The sequence below is a fragment of the Pristiophorus japonicus genome, unplaced genomic scaffold (genome assembly GCF_044704955.1).
Source record: "Pristiophorus japonicus isolate sPriJap1 unplaced genomic scaffold, sPriJap1.hap1 HAP1_SCAFFOLD_359, whole genome shotgun sequence".
NCBI lineage: Eukaryota > Metazoa > Chordata > Chondrichthyes > Pristiophoridae > Pristiophorus > Pristiophorus japonicus.
The window spans coordinates 326,049-350,070 of record NW_027253424.1 but is presented as its reverse complement, the minus strand read 5'-3'; the positions used below and the strand labels follow the sequence as shown (position 1 = coordinate 350,070).

The following is a 24,022-nucleotide window of genomic DNA, read 5'->3' as shown; positions in this document are numbered from 1 at the left end:
TCACGTTTAAAAGCTATTGCAAAATAGAGCTCCCTTTAGTGGACTACTGCTCCACCTAGTGAACTACTGTGGTAATGCAACTAATCATGTAAATACAATAAAGGCATCATGTGACACGGTCACATGACAAGTTCATGTGTTAGGAGCCATCATGTGTGTCTGTGACGTCATCAGGAAGATATCACATTTGGCGATCGAGGATAGTATTATCAAATTCCCTAGCTGCAATTTTTGTTCGTGGAAGGTTCAGTCTACTTTGAGAGGTTCTTTGTTTTGCAGAACAGCTAAAAAAATCAAAGGTAAATTACAAGCACGCTTGGCTGAACTGAAGAGTCCAGATGGCTGCGCCTATGGGAATAATAGGGCGCTTGGGTGAGTTGCATCACCACCGAGACGTTCGGAGCATGTGTGAAGCGGTGCTAATAGTATCGCTGAAGTCCCCAATGATGAAAACCGTAACTGGGTGGTGCTAGAAAGAAAACAAGCTATTTTCCTGACTGAAGCAGGCCCTGAGGTGTATGAAACCTGGAAAAAATGTGCTTGCAAATGTCCTTAAGCAAAAGGACATGCCACTGATGGAGATTACAGTCCTGAGCCCCAGGAAATTGCTGAAAATTATTGTTTTGGAAATCAAGGTCAGTTAAATGACGAGAGTATCAGTGAGTACATTATATCTTTAAAAAAGCTATTCATTCACTGTCACTTCGGAAACTTTCAGGACCGAGCATTGCGTGACCGCTTTGTTTGTGGGATCAACAGTGACACAATCAGAAGAAAGTTAGCAGACAACCGAGGTCAATCGCCTGCAGGTTAAAAGTAAAAGGCAGTTGGGCCCCAAGGCCTCAGCAACCGGCCAGGTTAATAGTAAATTGAAGTCGTGCTATTGGTGTCTGGGACAACACATTGCTCAAAGCTGTCCATATGTGAACGCAGAGTGTTTTTTCTGCAAGAAAATTGGGCATCTTGCAAAGGCATACCGACTGAAAAGTAAACCAATTTTCAATGCTAGAAGTAGCAATCACCAAAGACTACATAGCATTGAAGAGAAGCAATAGGACGTGGAGGTTCTGGAGATACATGTCATCAGGAGCACAAGGATATCTAACAACGATTCGCAAAGTATCGTCATCCAAGCAGACATTGCAGGAACCAGGATACCCATGGAAATCGACACTGGTGCAGCCGCGAGCGTAGTACCAGAATTGCTATATCTTGACAAGTTGCATGATTTCCTGCTGGAAAAGTCGAAGATAGAGCTGCGAGGCTGCTCAGGAGAGCAAATCCCTGTGGTAGGACGTATCATCATAGGCAGTCCCTCGTATCGAGGATGACTTGCTTCCACGCCACAAAGGGATGAGTTCACAGGTGTTTCAATGAAGGACCTAATATTTCAGATCCCGAACTACATCCTGAAGGGTAGAAGATACCTGTGCATGCATTTTTTTTAACGTGGGGTGACCGTTGCACACCAGCCACCACATGGGTTTGACAGAGCTAGGTCTTTGTCCAGTGGCAAGGGTTACGGTGATACGTCCTATCAGAGGGACGTGATCGGGGCCCAGGAGAGACACGAGTTCGGGGCCCAGGGGCAGCACGAGCCAGTCCACACTTCGATATGTGTGTGCACTAGGTCCGTGCAGCAGAGCAGGTCTCCAGTTGTCTTGGGTAATCCTTGCCACTGGACCAAGACCTAGCTCTGTCAAGCCCATGTGGTGACTGGTGTGCAACGGTCACCCCACGTTTAAAAAAAAAATGCACACAGGCATCTTCTATCCTTCAGGATGTAGTTCGGGATCTGGAATATTAGGTCCTTCATTGAAACACCTGTGAACTCATCCCTTTTTGGCGTGGAAGCAAGTCATCCTTGATACGAGGGACTGCCTATGATGATACGTCCTACCACAGGGATTTGCTCTCCTGAGTAGCCTCGCAGCTCTATCTTCGACTTTTCCAGCAGGAAATCATGCAACTTGTGAAATACAAGGATCAGTTTCAGAGCTTGCCTCTCTTAATAGTGACAGGGGACAAGCCTGCCTTACTAAGTTCCAACGAAGGGTCATCGACCCGAAACGTTAACTCTGCTTTCTCTCCACAGATGCTGCTTGACTCGCTGAGATTTCCAGCATTTTCTGTTTTTATTCCGGATTCCAGCATCCGCAGTATTTTTCTTTTATATTTTCTAGGTAGAAATTGGTTAGGATCACTGAAGCTGAATTGGAATGAGATTTTTCGTGTAGAAACGAGATTTGCATCGAAAGAGGATGTCATCAAGCAATATCCGAAGATGTTCTGCAAAATAGGCAGTCTAATGCAAGACTTTTAGGCAAGTGTCACAGTACAGAAGGACGCTAGACCAGTTTACTGCAAGCCATGACCCGTCCCATACGCACTCAAGGACAATCTCAAAAGACTAGAATCTGAGAATATTTTCTGTAAGGTAGATATAAATAATTAGGCTACACCCATTCTTGTACCTAAGTCAGATGGTCAGTTAAGATTGTGTGGTGATTTAAAAAGTAATCGAAAACCAGGTTCTAGGGGGTAATCTACCCAATGCATTGACAAATGTAGAAGATTTGTTCACATTGCTGACAGGTGGCCAGTTCTTCTCAAAGTTAGATCTCATAAATGCCTACTTACAACTTGAACTAGATGAGGAGTCCAAGTCATGCTTGATTATAAATATTCATCTAGGCCTATATCAATTTAATAGGCTACCATTTGGATTGTCTTCTGCCCCCGCCATATTCCAAGGGGTGATGAACCAGATTTTGCAAGGCATTGAAGGGTTAGTATGTTATTAAGATGACATACTCATTTCAGCACCAAACTGGAAAATCTATAATAACTTGTTGAATGAAGTGCTCAAATGGCTAGAGAAGCACAGAGTATGAGTGACTGCTTGCAACTGTGAGTTATTTCAATGCTCAATGGGGTACTTCGGTCACAGAGTAAACAAAGATGGTTTACACTCAACCAAGGGAAAGCTGGATGCAATCAGAAATGCACCCACTCCCATTGAACTTAGATCATTTTGAGGTCTTTTGAATTATTATGGGAAGTTCCTACCATATTTGGCTACAGTATTACATCCACTGAATGAGCTGTTGAAAAAACAGGTCCAATGGAAGTGGTCAAAAGAATGCGACGCAGCATTCAAGGAATATAAAAGCCTGTTGGTAGAGAGCACCACGTTAGTTCACTATGACATATCTAAGGAGATCAAGCTAGCATGCAATGCTTCTCCGTATGGAGTTGGGGCAATGATCTCTCATGTACTACATAATTGGGATGAGAGACGAATTGCCTTTGCTTCACGCACTCTCAGTGCCAGTGAGGCGTGAGTCCGGGGATCAGCAGAGGCCTATAAAGGCCACGAGAGTCAGCGGGAGTTCGTGGTCGCTGAGGCGTGAGTCCGGGGAGCGTGTGAAGCCTATAAAGGCCGCAAGAGGCAAGCAGGAGTTGGTGGTCGCTGAGGCATGAGTCCGGGGATCGGCAGAGGCCTATAAAGGCCACGAGAGGCAACGGGAGTTGGTGGTCGCTGAGGCATGAGTCCAGGGATCGGCAGAGGCCTATAAAGCCCGCGAGAGGCAGCGGGAGTTCGTGGTCGCTGAGTCGTGAGTCCGGGGAGCGTCCGAGGCCTATAAAGGCCGCAAGAGGCAGCGGGAATTCGTGGTCGCTGAGGCGTGGGTCCGGGGATCGGCAGAGGCCTATAAAGGCCGCGAGAGGCAGCGGGAGTTCGTGGTCGCTGAGGCGTGAGTCCGGGGAGCGTCCGAGGCCGATAAAGGCCGCGAGAGGCAGCGGAAGTTCGTGGTCGCTGAGGCGTGAGTCCGGGGATCAGCAGAGGCTTATAAAGGCCGACCGGTGCAGCTACAGGGTGAAGACAAAAAAGAAGTAGAAAGAAATAGAAAGGTGATGTCACAGCCAAGAGATAAGTGATTGGCTGGTGATTGGTCAGTAGTTTTTCTTTTTTCTCTTCTATATCAGTGAGTAACTTTTCACATTATTATTGCCAATTTAAGTGTATCTAAGAGTTAAGTCAAGGCAGGAGAGCTCGGACACGTGTTATGCTCCTCTTGTACTATGTGGGAAACCAGGGACGCCTCCAGTGTCTCCGACGACTACGTGTGCGGGAAGTGTATCCACCTCCAGCTCCTGACGGACCGTGTTGCGGAATTGGAACTGAAGGTGGATTTACTCTGGAGCATCCACGATACTGAGAATGACGTGAACAGCACGTTTAGTGAGTTGGTCTTACTGCAGGTAAAGGGTCCACAGCCAGATAGGGAATGGAAGACCAACAGGAAGAGCAGTGCAAGGAATGTAGTGCAGGGATCCCCTGCAGTCATTCCCCTGCAAAACAGATACACTGCTTTGAGTACTGTTGAGGGGGATGACTCATAATGGGGGAGCAGCAGCAGCCAAGTTCATGGCACCGTGGCTGGCTCTGCTGCACAGGAGGGCAGGAAAAAGAGTGGGAGAGCGATAGTGATAGGGGATTCAACTGTAGCGGCTGCAACCAAGACTCCAGGATGGTATGTTGCCTTCCTGGTGCAAGGGTCAAGGATGTCTCGGAGCGGGTGCAGGACATTCTGAAAAGGGAGGGTGAACAGCCAGTTGTCGTGGTGCATATAGGTACCAACGACATAGGTAAAAAATGGGATGAGGTCCTACGAGGCGAATTTAGGGAGCTAGGAGCTAAATTAAAAATTAGGACCTCAAAAGTAGCAATCTCAAGATTGCTACCAATGCCACGTGCTAGTCAGAGTAGGAATCGCAGGATAGCTTAGATGAATACATGGCTTGAGGAGTGGTGCACAAGGGAGGGATTCAAATTCCTGGAACATTGGAACGGTTCTGGAGGAGGTGGGACCAGTGCAAACCGGACGGTTTGCTAGTGCTGTTGGGGAGGAGTTAAACTAATATGGCAGGAGGAAGGGAACCTATGCAGGGAGACAAGAGGGAAATAAAAAGGAGGCAGAAGCAAAATATAGAAAGGAAAATAGTAAAAGTGGAGGGCAGAGAAACCCAAGGCAAAAAACAAAAAGGGCCACATTACAGCAAAATTCTAAAGGGGCAAAGTGTGTTAAAAAAACAAGCCTGAAGGCTCTGTGCCTCAATGCAAGGAGTATTCGAAATAAGTGGATGAATTAACTGCGCAGATAGCAGTTAACGGATACGATGTGATTGGCATCACGGAGACATGGCTCCAGGGAGACCAAGGCTGGGAACTCAACAACCAAGAGTATTCAGCATTTAGGAAGGATAGACAGAGAGGAAAAGGAGGTGGGGAGGAGTTGGTGGTTAAAGATGAAATCAATGCAATTGTAAGGAAGGACATTAGCCTGGATGATGTGGAATCGGTATGGGTGGATCTGCGGAATACCAAATGGCTGAAAACGCTAGTGGGTGTTGTGTATAGACCACCACATAGTAATAGTGAGGTTGGGGACAGCATCAAGCAAGAAATAAGGGATGTGTGCAATAAAGGTACAGCAGTAATCATGGACGACTTTAATATACACATTGATTGGACTAACCTAACTGATAGCAATGCGGTGGAGGAGGATTTCCTGGAGTGTATTCGGGATGGTTTTCTAGACCAATATGTTGAGGAACCAACCAGGGAGCTGGCCATCCTAGACTGGGTATTGTGTAATGAGAAGGGACTAATTAGCAATCTTGTTGTGCGAGGCCCCTTGGGGAAAAGTGACCATAATGTGGTAGAATTCCTTATTAAGATGGAGAGTGACAAAGTTAATTCGGAAACTAGGGTCCTGAACTTAAGGAAAGATAACTTCGACGGGATGAGGTGTGAATTGGCTAGAATAGACTGGCAAACGATGCTCAAAGAGTTGATGGTGGATAAGCAATGGCAAACATTTAAAGATCACATGGATAAACTTCAGCAAATGTACATCCCTGTCTGGAGTAAAAATAAAACTGGGAAGGTGGCTCAACCATGCCTAACAAAGGAAATTAAGGATAGTGTTAAAGCCAAGGAAGAGGCATATACATTGGCTAGAAAAAGCAACACACCTGAGGACTGGGAGAAATTTAGAATTCAACAGAGGAGGACTAAGGGTTTAATTAAGAGGGGGAAAATAGAGTACGAGCGGAAGCTTGCAGGGAATATAAAAACTGACTGCAAAAGCTTCTATAAATATGTGAAGAGAAAAAGATTAGTAAAGACAAACGTAGGTCCCTTGCAGTCGGATTCAGGTGAAATTATAATGGGGAACAAAGAAGGAAGATACAAATAACTGTCCGAAGGTACTAGGGGACAGTGGGTCTAATGAGAAAGAGGAACTGAAGGATATCCTTATTAGGCGGGAAATTGTGTTCGGGAAATTGATGGAATTGAAGGCCGATAAATCCCCGGGGCCTGATAGTCTGCATCCCAGAGTGCTCAAGAAAGTAGCCCTAGAAATAGTGGATACATTGATGATCATTTTCCAACAGTCTATCGACTTTGGATCAGTTTCCATGGACTGGAGGATAGCTAATGTAACACCACTTTTTAAAAAAGGAGGGAGAGAGAAAACGGGTAATTATAGACCGGTTAGCCTGCCATCAGTACTGGGGAAAATGTTGGAATCGATCATGAAGGACGAAATAACAGCGCATTTGGAAAGCAGTGACAGGATCGGATCAAGTCAGCATGGATTTATGAAAGGGAAATCATGCTTGACGAATCTTCTGGAATTTTTTGAGGATGTAACTAGCAGAGTGGACAAGGGAGATCCAGTGGATGTGGTGTATTTGGACTTTCCGAAGGCTTTTGACAAGGTACCACACAAGAGATTGGTGTGCAAAATTAAAGCACATGGTATTGGGGGTAATGTACTGACGTGGATAGAGAACTGGTTGGCAGACAGGAAGCAGAGAGTCGGGATAAACGGGTCCTTTTCAGAATGGTAGGCAGTGACTAGTGGAGTGCCGCAGGGCTCAGTGCTGGGACCCCAGCTCTTTACAATATACATTAACGATTTGGATGAAGGAATAGAGTGTAATATCTCCACGTTTGCGGATGGCATTAAACTGGGTGGCGGTGTGAGCTGTGAGGAGGACGCTCAGAGGCTGCAGGGTGACTTGGACAGGTTAGGTGAGTGGGCAAATGCATGGCAGATGCAGTATAATGTGGATAAATGTGAGGTTATCCATTTTGGGGGCAAAAACACGAAGGCAGAATTTTATCTGAATGGTGGCAGACTAGGAAAAGGGGAGGTGCAACGAGGCCTGGGTGTCATGGTTCATCAGTCACTGAAAGTTGGCAGGCAGGTACAGCAGGCGGTGAAGAAGGCAAATGGTATGTTGACCTTCATAGCTAGGGGATTTGAATATAGAAGCAGGGAGGTCTTACTGCAGTTGTACAGGGCCTTAGTGAGGCCTCACCTGGAATATTGTGTTCAGTTTTAGTCTCCTAGTCTGAAGAAGGACGTTCTTGCTATTGAGGGAGTGCAGCGAAGGTTCACCAGACTGATTCCCAGGATGGCTGGGCTGTCATATGAGGAGAGACTGGATCAACTGGAGTTCAGAAGGATGAGAGAAGATCTCATATAAACATTCTGACAGGACTGGACAGGTTAGATGCGGGAAGAATGTTCCCGATGCTGGATAAGTCCAGAACCAGAGGACATAGTCTTAGGATAAGGGGTAGGCCATTTAGGACAGAGATGAAGAGAAACTTCTTTACTCAGAGAGTTGTTAACCTGTGGAATTCCCTGCCGCAGAGAGTTGTTGATGCCAGTTCACTGGATATATTCAAGAAGGAGTTAGATATGGCTCTTACAGTTAAGGGGATCAAGGGGTATGGAGAGAAAGCAGGAAAGAGTACTGAAGGAATGATCAGCCATGATCTTATTGAATGGCGGTACAGGCTCAAAGGGCAGAATGGCCTACTCCTGCACCTATTTTTCTATGTTTCTATGTGAGCGTAATTATGTACAGATTGAAAGAGAAGCTTTGGCATTAATTTTTGGTGTCAAGAGGTTCCACAAATATTTGTATGGTTGTAAGTTTACCATCGTTACTGACCATAAGTCCCTGACAGCAATCCTCCATCCAAGTCCCCAGTTCAAACCTTGGCTACAGCCCGAATGCAGAGATGATTTTGTCAGTATATACATATGCCATTGATAACAGATGATCAGCTGATCACAGTAATGCTGATGCTATGTCTAGGTTGCCATCCTCATCACAAGTTACAACCAATCGGGAAGAAATGTTCTATTTTTCATACATTGATAAACAGCCAGTCACAGCTGAAGAGATTGGTAGAGCAACCAAGCGTAGCCCAGTTATGTCAAAGATGCATGACTACATAGCAAATGGCTGGCCAAACCAGATATCACAGAAAGAAATTCATCCATACTTCGTTCGTAGGAATGAATTATCAGTGGATAAAGATTGTATCATGAGGGGTGCAAGAGTAGTTATTCCAAATAAGTTCGGGTCCACATTGTTCGGAGATCTTCATGACCAGCACCTGGGAATGTGCTTGACCAAGTGTTTTGCATGCAGCTACTTATGGTGGCCACTATCTTAAATAGTGAGGTTACAATTGCTACCTTTCAATCCATGTGAACCATTCTAGTCTTGGGGGGGGGGGGGGGGAGGGGGTTAAAATTCCCTGCATAGAGCATAAAAACAAGGAATTTATACGAAACCTTTAGAAATCACTGGTTAGGCCTTAGTTAGAATATTGTGTTTAATTCTGGACACCACAGGCCTTGGAGAGGGATCAAAAGAGATTTACTAGAATGGTACCTGGGATGAGGGACTTCAGTTATGTAGAGAGACTAGAGAAGCTGGGGTTGTACTCCTTAGAGAAGAGAAGGTTAAGTGAAGTTTTAATAGAGGTATTCAAAATCATGAAGGGTTTTGATCGAGTAAATAAAGAGAAACAATTCCAGGGGCAGAATGGTCGGTAGCCAGAGAACACATTTAAGGTAATTGACAAAAGAATCAGTGAGGTGATGAGGAGAATCTTTTTTAAGCATGATCTGGAATGCACTGCCTGAAAGGGTGATGGAAGCAGATTCAATAATGGGGCAGAATTTCTGACGTCCCGGGCCCGTACAACGTTTCTACGGACCCGGGAAGGCATCGGAAAAGCAGATCATCTGCAGGTCAGGAGCGAGGACATTTGTACGTGGAACTTTGGGTTATCTAGCCATATCTGACACGGCAAATGTCCTCAGAACTCTTGCGTCTGAAAAGGCAGGCGCATAAGAGATTAAAAACATAGAAAAAACATGATTAAAATTAAAATTTTAAAAATACATTTATGTTAAAACCCTGCCCACTCAGATAATGTTATTTTAAACCCAAACCCTAACTTTTTTTTAAAATCGGCAATTTTTTTTTCTTTTAAAAACGTGTAACATTTTTAATTTCTATTAGTTTATTGTGGGAGGTGTTTTTTTTTAAAGTTTTATGTATTTTTGGTTAGTTTTGGGGGTTTTCTCATTCATTGGATTACAAAACTCCTATTACAATTAATGAGTAAATACTTACCTGTGATTGGGTGTCCAAGCACACGTGACTCCTGCGGACGTCCTGACGTGCACGCGCTGCGCGTCGCAGGGAGAGGAGGCTTGTGGATCGGGAGTTCCAGCGGGTGAAGCAGCTTCAGGTAAGTGCGCATTTTATTTCTATTCTTTATTGATTTTCCCGTGGGAAGTCCTCTTCGGAATTTCTGCCCCAATAACTTTCCTGATCTATAGAGCTCAGCTATTCACTGGTATCATTAACACCTGGTCAGTTATTTCAAAATTTCTACTATTGACTAATGCTAAAGTGGCTATTTTTTAAAGGCTTAGCACATAAGAACACAGGAAAAAGGAACAGGAGTAGGCCAATGAGCACCTTGAGCCTGTTCTGCCATTTAACGAGATCATAGCTGATCTGAAACCGAACTCCATATTCGTCATTGCACCAACACTTTTCTCGATCTTCCTTGCTGCAATGCTCCATCTCACTCTCAACAAGCTCCCCGCTGAAGTGGAACTAAACTATAGAACCAATGGGAAACTGTTCAACCTTTGCTGCCTCCAAGCTAGAACTACAGTACCTGGACGTGCTTGGGTCTGCGCATACTCAGCAGCTGAATTACAAGCCATCGTCAACACCTTCACTGAGGTGTACGAAAGTATAGACCTTATGCCAAACATCTGTAAGACAAAGGTCCTCCACCAACCTGACCCTGCCACGCAGTGCTGCCCCCCGGTCATCAAAATCCATGGCGTGACCTTGGACAAAGTGGACCATTTTCCATACCTCAGGAGCCTACTATCAGCAAGGGCAGACATCGATGACGAGTTCCAACACCGCCTGCAGTGTGCCAGTGCAGCCTTCCGTCGCATGAGGAAGAGAGTGTTTGAAGGCCAGGTCCTCAAATCTGGCACCAAGCAGTAGGGCAGTAGTGATACCCACCATCCTATATGGCTCAGAGACATGGACCATATGCAGCAGATTTCTCAAAGCGCTGGAGAAGTACCACGAACACTGCCTCCACAAGTTTCTGCAAATCCACTCGGAGGATAGACGCACTAACGTCAGTGTTTGGTGGTCATTTTCCAACATTCCATGGGCTCTGGATCAGTTCCTATGGATTGGAGGGTAGCTAATGTAACCCCACTTTTTAAAAAAGGAGGGAGAGAGAAAACAGGGATTTATAGACCGGTTAGCCTGACATCGGTGGTGGGGAAAATGCTGGAATCAATTATTAAAGATGTAATAGCAGCATATCTGGAAAGCAGTGACAGGATCGGTCCAAGTCAGCGTGGATTTATGAAAGGGAAATCATGCTTGACAAATCTTCTAGAGTTTTTTGAGGATGTAACTAGTAGAGTGGATAAGGGGGAACCAGTGGGGATGTGGTGTATTTGGACTTTCAAAAGGCTTTTGACAAGGTCCCACACAAGAGATTAGTATGCAAAATTAAGGCACATGGTATTGGGGGTAATGTATTGACGTAGGTAGAGAACTGGTTGGCAGACAGGAAGCAAAGAATGGGAATAATGGGTCATTTTCAGAATGGCAGACAGTGACTAGTGGGGTGCGCAGGGTTCAGTGCTGGGACCCCAGCTATTTACAATATACATTAATGATTTAGATGAAGGAATTGAATGTAATATCTCCAAGTTTGCAGATGACACTAAGCTGGGTGGTGGTGTGAGCTGCGAGGATGATGCTAAGAGGCTGCAGGGTGACTTGGACAGGTTAGTTGAATGGGCAAATGCATGGCAGATGCAGTATAATGTGAATAAATGTGAGGTTATCCACTTTGGTGGCAAAAACAGGAAGGCAGATCATCATCTGAAAGGTGACAGATTAGTAAAAGGGAAGGTGCAAAGAGACCTGGGTGTCATGGTACATCAGTCATTGAAGGTAGGCATTCAGGTACAGGAGGCAGTAAAGAAAGCAAATGGCATGCTGGCCTTCATAGCGAGGGGATTTGAGTATAGGAACAGGGAGGTCTTACTGCAGTTGTACAGGGCCTTGGTGAGACCACACCTTGAGTATTGTGTGCAGTTTTGGTCTCCTAATCTGAGGAAGGACGTTCTTGCTATTGAGGGAGTGCAGCGAAGGTTCACCAAACTGATTCCCGGGATGGCAGGACTGATATATGAGGAAAGACTGGATCGGCTAGGCTTATACTCACTGGAATTTAGAAGAATTTATTCAGTGGAGTTTAGAAGGATGAGAGGAGATCTCATAGAAACATATACAATTCTGACATGACTGGACAGGTTAGATGCAGGTAGAATGTTCCCGATATTGGGGAAGTCAATAATCAGGGGTCACAGACTAAAGATAAGGGGTAAGCCATATAGGACCGAGATGAGGAGAAACTTTTTCACCCAGAGAGTTGTGAGCCTGTGGAATTCTCTGCCACAGAAAGTTGGTGAGTCCAGTTCGTTGGACATATTCAAAAGGGAGTTAGATGTGGCCTTTATGGCTAAAGGGATCAGGGGGTATGGAGAGAAGGCAGGGGTGGGGTACTGAGGTTGCCATAATTATAATGAATGGCTGTGCAGGCTCGAAGGGCCGAATGGCCTGCTCCTGCACCTATTTTCTATGTTTCTATGTTTTCTATGTTCTCGCTCAGGCCAACAACCCAGCATCAAAGCACTGACCACGCTCGACCAGCTACGTTGGGCGGGCCACATCATCCGCATGCCCGACACGAGACTCCCTAAGCAAGTGCTCTACTCGGAACTCCTACATGGCGAGCGAGCCCCAGGTGGGCAGAGGAAATGTTCCAAGGACACCCTCAAAGCCTCCTTGATAAAGTGCAACTTCCCCACCGGCACCTGAGAATCCCTGGCCCAAGACCACCCAAAATGGAGGAAGAGCATCCGGGAGGGGGCTGAGCACCTCGAGTTTCATCGCTGAGAGCATGCAGAAATCAAGCGCAGACAGCGGAAGGAGCGTGCGGCAAACCAGGCTCCCCACCCACCCTTTTCTTCAACCACCGTCTTCCCTACCTGTGACAGAGACTGTAATTCCCGCATTAGACTGTACAGCCACCTGAGAACTCACTTTTAGAGTGGAAGCAAGTCTTACATGGTTCCGAGGGACTGCCTATGTTGATGACAGGAATATAGGAACAGGAGTAGGCACTGAGCCCCTCGAGTCTGTTCTGCCATTTAATGAGATCATGGCTGATCGACAACCTAACACCCTCTTGGCCCATATCCCTTAATACCTTTGGTTAACAAAAATCTATCAATCTCAGATTTAAAATTAACAATTGATCTACATCAATTGCCATTTGCGGAAGAGAGTGCCAAACTTCTACCACCCTTTGTGTGTCGAAGTGTTTCCTAATTTCACCCCTGAAAGATTTGGCTCCATTTTTTAGACTTTGTCCCCTAGTCCTAGACTCCTCAACCAGCAGAAATAGTTTCTCTTTATCTATCCCTTAATATCTTGAAAACTTCGATCAGATCACCCCATAACTGTCTAAATTCTAGGGAACACAACCCTAATTTGTGTAATTTCTCCTCATAACTCAACCCTTGAAATTCGGGTATGATTCTGGTAAACCTACACTGCACTCCCTCCGATGCCAATATATCCTTCCTAAGATGTGGTGCACAGAACTGCTCTCAGTACTCCAGGTGTGGTCTAACCAGGGTTTTGTTTAGCTGCAGCATAACTTCTACCCCCTTGTATTCTAGTTCTGGAGATATAAAGGCCAGCATTCCATTAGACTTGTTGATTATTTTTTATACCTGTTCATAACATTTAAATGATCTTTGTACCTGGACCCCCAAGTCTCTTTGGACCTCCGCTGTTTCTAGCTTTTCACCAGTTAGAACGTACCCTGTTCTGTCCTTTCTAGGTCCAAAGTGTATGATCTTACATTTGCCTACATTGAAATCTATTTGCCACAGTTTTGCCCGTTTACTTAATCTATCGATGTCCCTTTGTAATTTAATGTTTTTATCTACACTGCCGACAATGCCCACTATCTTTGTGTCATCGGCAAATTTGGATATGTGACTTTCTATGCCATCATCTAAATTGCTAATAAATACTGTGAATAGTTGCGGCCCCAACACAGATCCATGCGGGACACCACTAGTCACATTCTGCCAATTTGTGTAGCTAGGTATTATCCCTACTGCTTATCTCCTGCCGCTCAGCCTATTTCCGAACCAGGTAAATAATTTGCCCTCAATTCCATGGGCTTCTACCTTAGTTAACAGTCTTTTATGCCTTCTGGAAGTCCATATAAATAACATCCATCGACATTCCCTTGTACACAACTTTAGTCACCTCCTCAAAAAATTCAATCAGATCTGACAGCGAGCCACATGAGGTATAAGGACATGTGACCAAAAACTTGGTCGAAGACGTATGTTTTAAGGAACATCTTAAAGGAAGAGAGATAGGTAGGTACGGAGAGGGTTAATTAACATAAGAACATAATAAATAAAATCAGGAGTAGGCCATATGGCTCCTCGAGCCTGCTCCGCCATTCAATAATATCATGGCTGATCTGATCTTGGGCTCAGCTCCACTTCCCTGCCCGCTCCCCATAACCCTTTACTCCCTTATCTCTCAAACATCTGTCTCTCTCCGCCTTAAATATATTCAGTGAACCACCCTCCACAGCTCTCTGGGGCAGCGAATTCCACAGATTTACAACCCTCAGAGAAGAAATTCCTCCTCATCTCAGTTTTAAATGGGTGACCCCTTATTCTAAAGCTATGCCCCCAATTTTAGATTCCCCCATGAGTGGAAACATCCTCTCTGCATCAATCTTGTCGAGCCCCCTCATTATCTTATATGTCTCAATAAGATCACCTCTCATTCTTCTGAACTCCAATGAGTACAGGCCCAACCTGCTCAACCTTTCTTCAACCTTTTCATCTCAGGAATCAACTGAGTGAATCTTCTCTCAATTGCCTCTAATGAAAGTATATCCTTCCTTAAATAAGGAGAACAAAACTGTATGTAGTACTCTAGGTGTGGTCTCACCAATACCCTGTACAGTTGTAGCAGGACTTCTCTGCTTTTATACTCCATCACCCTTGCAATAAAGGCCAACATTTCATTTGTCTTCCTGATTACTTGCTGTACCTACATACTAACTTTTTGTGTTTCATGCACAAGGATCCCCATGTCCCTTTTTAGTGCAGCATTTTGTAATTTTTCTCCATTTAATTAATCATTTGCTTTATTATATTTTCTGCCAAAGTGGATAACCTCACACTTTCCCACACTATACTCCATCTGCCAAATTTTTGCCCACTCACTTAGCCTGTCTATAGCCCTTTGCAGATTTTTTGTGTCTTCCTCACAATTTGCTTTCCCACTCATCTCTGTATCATCAATCTTGGCCACGTTACACTCGGTCCCTTCATCCAAATAATTAATTTTGATTGCAAATAGTTGCGGCCCCAGCACCGATCCCTGTGGCACCTCACTAGTTACTATTTACCAACCGGAAAATGACCCATTTATCCCGACTTTCTGTTTTCTGTTAGTTAGCCAATCCTCTATCCATGCTTAATAGATTACGCTCCAGCCCCATGAACTTTCATCTTGTGCAGTAACCTTTTAAGTGGCACCTTATCGAATGCCTTCTGGAAATCCAAATACACCACATCCACTGGTTTCCACTTATCCACACTGCTCGTTACATCCTCAAAGAACTCTAGCAAATTTGTCAAACATGATTTTCCTTTCATAAAACCATGCTGACTCTGCTTGACTAAATTATGCTTTTCCAAATGTCCTGCTACTGTTTCCTTAATAATGGATTCCAGCATTTACCCAACCACAGATGTTAGGCTAACTGGTCTATAATTTCCTGCTTTCTGTCTGCCTCCTTTTTTAAATAGTGGCATTACATTTGCAGTTTTCCAATCCACTGGGACCTCCCCAGAATCACAACCAATGCAACCACTATCTCTGCAGCCACTTCTTTTAAGACCCTAAGATGCAAGCCATCAGGTCCAGTGGATTTATCTATCTTTAGTCCCATTATTTTACCGAATACTTCTTTAGTGACAGTGATTGTTTTTAGTTCCTCCCTCCCTATAGCCTCTTGATTATCCATTATTGGGATGCTTTTAGTGTTTTCTACCGTGAAGACCAATATAAAATATTTGTTCAAAGTCTCTGCCATTTCCCTGTTCCCCATTATTAATTCCCCAGTCTCATCCTCTAAAGGAACCAACATTTCTAGAGTTTAGAATGTAGACAATGCAGATGAAGGCCAATGGCGGAGCGATGAAAATCAGGGATGCGCAAAAAGCCAAAATTGGAGGAGCCCATAGTTCTCAGTGGGTTATAGAGCTGGAGGAGGATACAAATATAGGGAGGGGCAAGACCATTGAGTAATTTGAACATAAGGATGAGAATTTTAAAATATAGGTGTTGCCGGACCAGGAGCCTATGGCCTGAATTTTACAGTCAGTGGTGAAGGAACGACATTTGTCCTTGACCTCAAAAAAGTTTTAGCGGGTTCTAAAGCACAGACCCCCTCTATTCCGATGTCAGTTTGAATTTGCCGCCTTCTGCAGGGAATCTGTGGCATCTAACAACAGGGCAGGCAACAGGCAGGCTGATCAACCAATCAGATTGAAGAATTCTCACAGACAGCAAAGCAGGAAGTAAAAATCAGAGAATATAAATCACATTTAAATCATTGCTCAGAAAGCAAATTAAAGATTGGGACTTTCAAATGGGGTTAAGGGAGAAACTTAAATAGCAAAACACAAACGTGAAAAATATTTTTTTTTAAAAACCTGCAACATTTAAATTTCCTTCTGAGGGATTGGGACTCCACACTTGTAAAATTATTTTTTCAGGGTCAGAGTGGTTGTTCAGCAGTAATTATGAGTTAGTTAAAAACTCTGATTGAACAAGGCTTAACTTTTTCATTAGTCTTTACAGTGAGATTAGTGGGTAAGTAGTTCATGCCAAATCAGTGATTCTGTGCTGATTCCATCAGCGAAGACTGCAACAGTGCATCTTGTGGAGGAGCAGGATATCTCTGACAGCAATTTCCCGATTTCCGCGTTTAACTGTGCAAGTGCGGGCTCCAGAAGTTGCTGTCATTTTTACCCTGTAATAACGGCAAGCACTGACAGCCTTGCCATTATCACTACTGCAAATACCGGGCCAATGTATGTCAGCGAGCACAGGAGTGATAGGTGAACGGAGCGGTGCATGTTAGGATATTGGCTGCTGAGTTTTGGATGACCTCAAGTTTACAGAGAATGGAGGATGTGAGACCGGCCAGAAGAGCATTGGAATAGTCATGTCTGGTGGTAACGACATGGATTATGGTTTCAACATCAGATGAGCTGAGGCAGGAGTGGAGTTGGGCGATGTTACGGAAGCTCAGCTCAAGATCAAATAGGCCACTGAGGCTATGAAAAATCCATTTCAGCTTCAGACAGTGGGCAGGGAGGGGGATGGAGATAACTGGTAATCTCACTGAGCCATCGATGAGGTGTACATGATCTATTTTTAAATGCAGTGCAGGTAATTTCACTATTCCATTAGTATTACTGTGTTCTTCACAAACCAATTTAAATTCAGTGCCAAAAACTTACTGAAAACAATTAACCAAGACGTAAAATTATCAGCGAAGTTTAAACCTAATACGAAAATATCAATGAAATATCAGCAAAATATTAATACCCGAAACAATTTCTCTAATGCAGAGAGATCATTTTTCCTCTTTTCTGCTTCTTTGGCAGTAAAGTTTTCTTCATCAGCTATTTCTTGTTCATATGCCAAGGAAGCATCCTGTACAAAGAAAATTAAAGCATTCATTATTTTGAAACATCTTTTCTAATACTGTTCTGATTAAATGAATACGAGAACAAGTAATATATTTGAGTAGTTTAGAGGGGAACATGGTTTCAAAAACTCAATTTATCTTAATTTTCAGATTAGATATATGTGTGTGTAGCAGGATCATGAGATAGGTGGGGTGAAATTGGTCGACGTTTCGGGTTCATAGTGGATCAATGCCTGTTTACAATATGCCCGATTTTATTTTCTATACATAATAACTGGGAGGTTTCAACTCAGTAATAAGTACATACATTGAATGGGTTGAAGTAATTCACCAGGTAATTCCTGTTATAGTTTGTTAAAACAGCTGGTTGAATGTGGACAGAGTTTAAGGTTCTGGTGAATAAAACCAAAAATAATGCACAGGGTATACATGTGAGCATAAAATAAATCATTCACAATCTTCAGAGTATTGGAGACATGTGAGGGAAGTGATTTATTGCACATTGCATGAACCTACCCAAAGATAGCTTTGAAGGATACAAGGGATGGAGAGAGTTGGTGCTTGGGGTAGGGAGCCCCCCCATCGTGACACAGTTTGCACACTTGAAACGTTTAACTTGCTTGTTCAGATGCTGCCTGACCTGATGATTGTTTCCAACGGTTCAGATTTCCAGCATCTACAATTTTTGATTTTTGTTCAAGATACTTTTCTATTGAGAAGCAATTCAGGGAAATGGGCAAGAAGCTGAGAAATAGTCTTAGCTTCCATCTGTTATCCACTGTCAGAAACACTATTGAACTTAACCTTTCTCAGACATTAAGCTGTGTTTGTTGTCCAGCAGCTTATCATCATCAAATATAAATCAATGATTTCCCTATTGATACCAGACAGCGTGGGGGCGAATTTCCGCAGGGGTTCTCCCACTCATCCACCATAACTTTACTTATGCCGTTTTTTTTCCAGGGCTCTTCCACCAATGTTAAAGAAAGAAAAAAAGATTTTCATTTGTATAGCACCTTTCATGACTACTGGACATCTCAAAGTGCTTTAAAGCTAATGAAGTACCTTTCAGGTGTAGTCACTGTTGTAATAGAAACATAGAAAATAGTTGCGGGAGTAGGCCATTCGGCCCTTCAAGCCAGTACCAACATTCGAAATGATCATGACTGATCATGCATTTCAGTACCCTATTCCTGCTTTCTCTCCATACCCCTTGATCCCTTTAGCCGTGAGGGCCACATCTAACTCCATTTTGAATATATCTAACGAACTGGCCCCAACAACTTTCTGTGGTAGAGAATTCCACATGCCCACAACTCTCTGAGTGAAGAAGTTTCTCCTCATCTCGGTCCTAAATGGCTTACCCCTTACCCTTAGACTGTGACCCCTGGGAACATTCTTCCTGCATCTAACCTGTCTAATGTGGTAAGGCGGCAGCCAATTTGCTCATAGCAAGCTCCCATAAACAGCAATGTGATAATGACCAGATAATCTGTTTTTGTTATGTTGATTGAGGGATAAATATTGGCCAGGACACCGGGGATAACTCCCCTGCTCTTGTTGAAAATATTGCCATGGGATCTTTTACGTCCACCTGAGAGAGCAGGTTTAACGTCTCATCTGAAAGACGGCACCTCCAACAGTGCAGCATTCCCTCAGCTCTACACTGGAGGGTCAGCCTGGATTTATGTGCTCAAGTTACAGCAGACAAGCAGGAGAACCCAGGCATAAACACAGCTGTGTTTAGTAAATGGGGAAGTGTGATGTTGCCAATGGTTGGTTGGAAACAGGGAATCAAAACTGGATAGAGTTTATCACAGAGAAATATGAGGTGATACATTTTGGGAGGAAAAATAAGAGCAAATATACCTTAATTATAGAATCAGAGAATATTGCAGCACATAGGGAAGCCATTGAGTCTTTCGAAGAGCAATCCAGTTAGTCCTATTTCCCCACTCTTTCCCCATATCCCTGAAATTTTTTATCCGATTCCTTTTGAAAACTACTACTGAATCTGTTTCCACTGATCTTTCAGGCAGTGAGTGAATTCCAAATCCTAACCACTCATTACATTAAAAAGTTTTTCCTCATGTTGCCTCTAGTTCGTTTGCCAATCACCTTAAATCTGTGTCCTCTGGTTACTTACCCTTCAACCACTGGAAATAGTTTCTTTATTTAATCTGTCTAAATCATTCATGATTTTTAACATCTCTATCAAATCTCCTGTTGTACCAATTAGCTTGTACTGTCTCTCCACATTTTTCCTACTAAAATGTATCACCTCACACTTTTCTGTGTTAAATTTCATCTGCCATGTGTCCATCTATTCCACCAGCAACCAGCCTATCTATGTCTTCTTGAAGTTTAGTACTATTTTACTCATTGTTTACTACACTTCCAAGTTTCGTGTCATCTGTAAATTTCTAAATTGTGCCTGTAAGAATATAGGCTCAGGAGGGTATTTAGAAGTTTCAAAGGTTAAATAACTAAAGCCTTGGCTTGAATTATTGCTCTTCAAAATAAATTGCTTTTAGGCCTTCAAATCAACTGGTGGCTGGTGCAATGTGACTAATGGTTCTTATTGCAAGCTAAAGGAGGGAGGTCCAGTTTGAGACATGAAGTCATTAGCTCTCATCACTCCCTAGATGTAGCCATGCTTATCAGAGAAGTCTTGTTATTTGTTGAAATATCATCCAATATAATCCTTTTTAAATTATTTTTCAGTATTAAAGCTTTGCGAGGTTGCAGTTTAATATTAAGTTTGCTAGACTGGTTTTATTTCTCCTTTATTAGAATTAGTAAAGAAAATGATGTTTAAGTTAGGATTTCTTTACATCAAGAATTGTCACTAGTTTCAAGGGGGTCAAGTTTCGGGCCGCGCCTAGAACGGCGCAGACCCGACATGGACGCCCGTTTTTCGCGCCTAAAGCGCGACAAAAATGTATCTTGCAATTCTCGGGCTTCCTGCAGGTCCCTCGGAGCTCAGCGCGGTGCGCAGACATCAGCAGGGGGCGGAGCCACAGAGTCGCGCCGATTCTGCAAATGCAGGGGGGCGGGGCTAAGTCAAATGAGAGAACATCATGCCAGCAGCCCTGCGCATGCGCATTGAAGCGCGCACGCACGCGCAGTAGCCCATAAACATTGGCACTCAGCCATTTTTAAAGGAACTTGAAGAAAAGTGCTGATTTGTTTTGTGGACCTCTGGAAAGGCTTGGGATTGAATTTTGGTGATTTTTTGTGCCTGAAGGATAGCTTTTAGCAGCACTGTTGAAGAAATCACCTGCTGAAATCAGTGAATGCTGCTTTTCACTGCTAAACTTCCAGAACAAGTGCTGCATAGGTGCATGCAAAATAAGGACTGTGTGTTTTGAAAAATAAGAGTGTCAATTCAATACAGCAATGGAACAACGTCCACCAAGAACAAAGAATTTCTTGCATGAGGAAGTGGAGATATTAGTCAACGTCATTGAGCAGAGATGGCAGGAGCTAGATACCAGCAACAGTGGTCGCATAAAAGTGCCACCCAAAGAAATGAAGACACGCTGGAACTAAGTTGCAGAAGATTACTGCGCAGTGGTGCATACCATGAGATCTGGAAGCCAGTGTAAAAAGAAATGGCATGACCTTGGTCAAGTAGTTAGTGTAAGTAATATTTTCATTTTTTAATGTAATCGTAATTGTAATGTGACGATCTGTATGTCCCACCCTGCAGAAAGACGCACTCAGTAAAAAGTTATATTTTACTCTTTACAGAAGAAATTGGCCCACAAGAAAAGGGAAGCAACTCGAACAGGAGGAGGCACGCCCAATCTGCATCCACTGACACCCTTCGAACAGAGGGTAGCTGCTATGATGAGTCGTACATGGAGAAAAGCAATCAGTACAGCACAAGTTGGGCCCGCACGTGAGGGAGAGGGTAAGTCCTGAAAATGCACCGTGGCCCTTCAAATCAACCTGCTGTCTGGCCTGCTATGTGTGAGAGTACTCATGCCATCCATCCTGCCCCCTCCCTTGCTGCTAAACATTTGACTGTTCTGATGTATTTTGCAGAACATGATGATGATGATGATGATGATGATGACGATGCTGCTGCTGCCAACCCTGAGGATCCTGAAGATACAGAACAAGAACCTGTACAACCAGATGCGGATGATCCAGACTGGATGATGGCGGCGCTAACTGAAATGTCTACAGGGGAGAGCTTCCAAATTAATGTTTATGACCCCCCATTAAGGGGCATCAGAGTTTCAACCCCTTGCATAGGTCCTGGTTCCATCTTCCATGGTTTTGATTCCAATGTTGCGGGTCCCAGTGGTGCTGCTGGTGTAATGCAGCAGTTTACAGCCAGTGCACACCATCCGAGCCTGCGCCTCCCACTCGCATAGGTTCTGGTTCCACCTTCCATGGTTTTGATTCCGATGTTGCGGGTCCCAGTGGTACTGGTAAGATAATGGAGCAGTTTACACCCATTCACCCACCATCCCAGCCCACAGCTCGCACTCGAGTGCTGTCGTCTGGAACACCGAGCGGCCCACCGTCCCAGCCCGTGCCTCTCTCTCTAGTACTGCCGTCTGGAACACCGAGCGGCCCACCGTCCCAGCCCGCGCTTCCCTGTGTAGTGGTGCCGTTTGGAACACCAAGCGTCCGAACCCGCGCCTCCCAGTGTAGAGGTGCCGCAAGGCAGACCCAGGCAGAGAGGAGATTGGAGACACGCTCTCCTGAGATGCAACGTGGAACAGATGCGGCTCAGGTTGTGGCATTGGGTATGGAGACCAATGAGCTTATCCGATCACTCATCGGCAACGTCAATGCAGTGGGTGAAGAGGTGACGGTACTGACGGGAGAAATAGCAGTAATGACACGGGAAATTAGGGGAGGAATGTCCGAGGGAGTGCAATCAACAGCACAGGCCGTCAGGGAGGGCATGCAAGTGACGGCACAGGCCCCCATGGAGATAGCTGCTGCAATAAGGGCACACAACCCCGCCAATCAAATGACACCCCCATGAAGAAGTGAACATTCACTGAGATGTGGATGAGAGATGGTTGCAGCCTATCTTTGCTGCTTTTGTTCTTGTTCTTGATGTAGCTGTAGTAGCATTTTTCAAATTGAAATAAATTTGTAAGTTTTGTAACTTTACAACTTATAAGTGATCTTAGGATTTTTAAGTGATCTTATAGTGTAAATGCTCTCACTTTTTGTAACTTTTTAAATTTTGCACCTAAAAGTGATCTTGAAGTTTAAGTGATCTTAAGTGTAAGATTTTTCACATTGAAATTGTTTTGTTACTTTACAAGTTTATAAGTGATCTTAAAGTTTTTAAGTGATCTTCAAGAGTCATGTTAAAAAGTAGTTTGATACAACAAATATTTTATTACAGTGACGTTAACTTTTCAATAAAATATTTTTTCATTAAAACTGAATCATGTTCCATTAACACAACACAACGTAGGAACAACTCCAAAAAATAAACATGTCCATGTGGAACAGTGGTCGCAGAGCCCTCAGGCATCAGTAATTGAAGCGTTCACGGATGAGCTGCTGGCGCAGGGCTCGAGCAATCGTTAAAGGAGCACGATGGACGGCCCTCCTCCGACCTCGTGCTCCGGCATCAAGCACTTGCATGCTTTTCTGATCATCGTCATCATCCTCATCCTGCTCTTCCAAATCACTATCATCAGGCACTGGACCCTCATGTGGGTCTTCTGGTTCCACTACCAGCTCCTGCTGCCTCATGATGGCTAAGTTATGCAGCATGCAGCACACAACAGTGAAGTGACCGACAATCTGAGGAGAGTATTGCAAGTGGCCTCCGGAATGGTCCAGGCATCGGAAACACTGTTTCAATATGCCAACGGTCCTCTCAATGATGCTGCATGTCGCAATGTGCGCCATGTTGTATTGACGGTCAGCTTCCATCCGTGTCACGCGTAGGGGCGTCATGAGCCAGGTGGTCAGGCCGTACCCTTTGTCTCCCAGTAGCCAGCTCTGCCCTTCTGACTGTTGCTCAAACATGTCAGATATAACGCTGTCGCGTAGGATGTACGCATCATGGGTGCTGCCAGGTTATCTCACATCGACTGACATGATGCGCTGCTTGTCATCACACACAAGCTGCACATTGATGGAGTGGAAACCTTTTCTATTCCTGTACTGCTCGGAATCCTCCACAGGTGCTCGCAAGGCTATGTGGGTACAATCAATGCAGCCCTGTACCTTTGGGAAGCCAGCAATCCTGAAGAAGCCCACAGCTCTCTCATGGATCGCTTGCGCGGTCATTGGGAACTTGATGAAGTCATTCCTTCGCACATACAGTGCAGCCATGACCTGGTAACCGCAGCCATGTATTGCACGTTGAGAGATGGCGTACACATCTCCAGTTGTAGCCTGAAACGATCCTGAGGCATAGAAGGCAAGTGCAGCTGTTAACTTCACTTCAACAGACAAGGCAGTTGACGTTCTGCTGCTGGGCTGCAAATCTGCTCTCAGCCGATTACAGATCTCAACGACAACTTCTCTGCAGAAACGCAGTCTTTTGACACAATCAGCCTCGCTCATGTCCAGGTACGAGCGCCTGGCTCGATATTGCCGACGTGGGTAAGGTCTCCTGCCCATCAGCTTACGGGCTATGACGTTCCTGGTGCGGTGAGCTCCAATCAATTTTCTCCTATGCAGTGAATTGCTGGCGAACCATTGTATAATCCGCGGTGTTGACAATGCAGCACCCATTTTGCAATTACAGATTTA

At 44.4% G+C, this 24,022-nt stretch overlaps 1 protein-coding gene across 4 annotated transcripts in view; it reads right to left on the bottom strand.

Annotated features, from left to right (window-relative positions):
- The window catches only part of LOC139250253 (uncharacterized), a 336,554-nt gene that overhangs the window by 118,195 nt on the left and 194,337 nt on the right, over nucleotides 1-24,022 (bottom strand). For all 4 annotated transcript variants that reach the window (XM_070872754.1, XM_070872750.1, XM_070872751.1 and 1 more), the window contains one exon: nucleotides 17,173-17,280. In XM_070872754.1, the coding sequence (XP_070728855.1) occupies nucleotides 17,173-17,280 (108 nt within the window). The remainder of the gene's footprint in view (nucleotides 1-17,172; nucleotides 17,281-24,022) is intronic.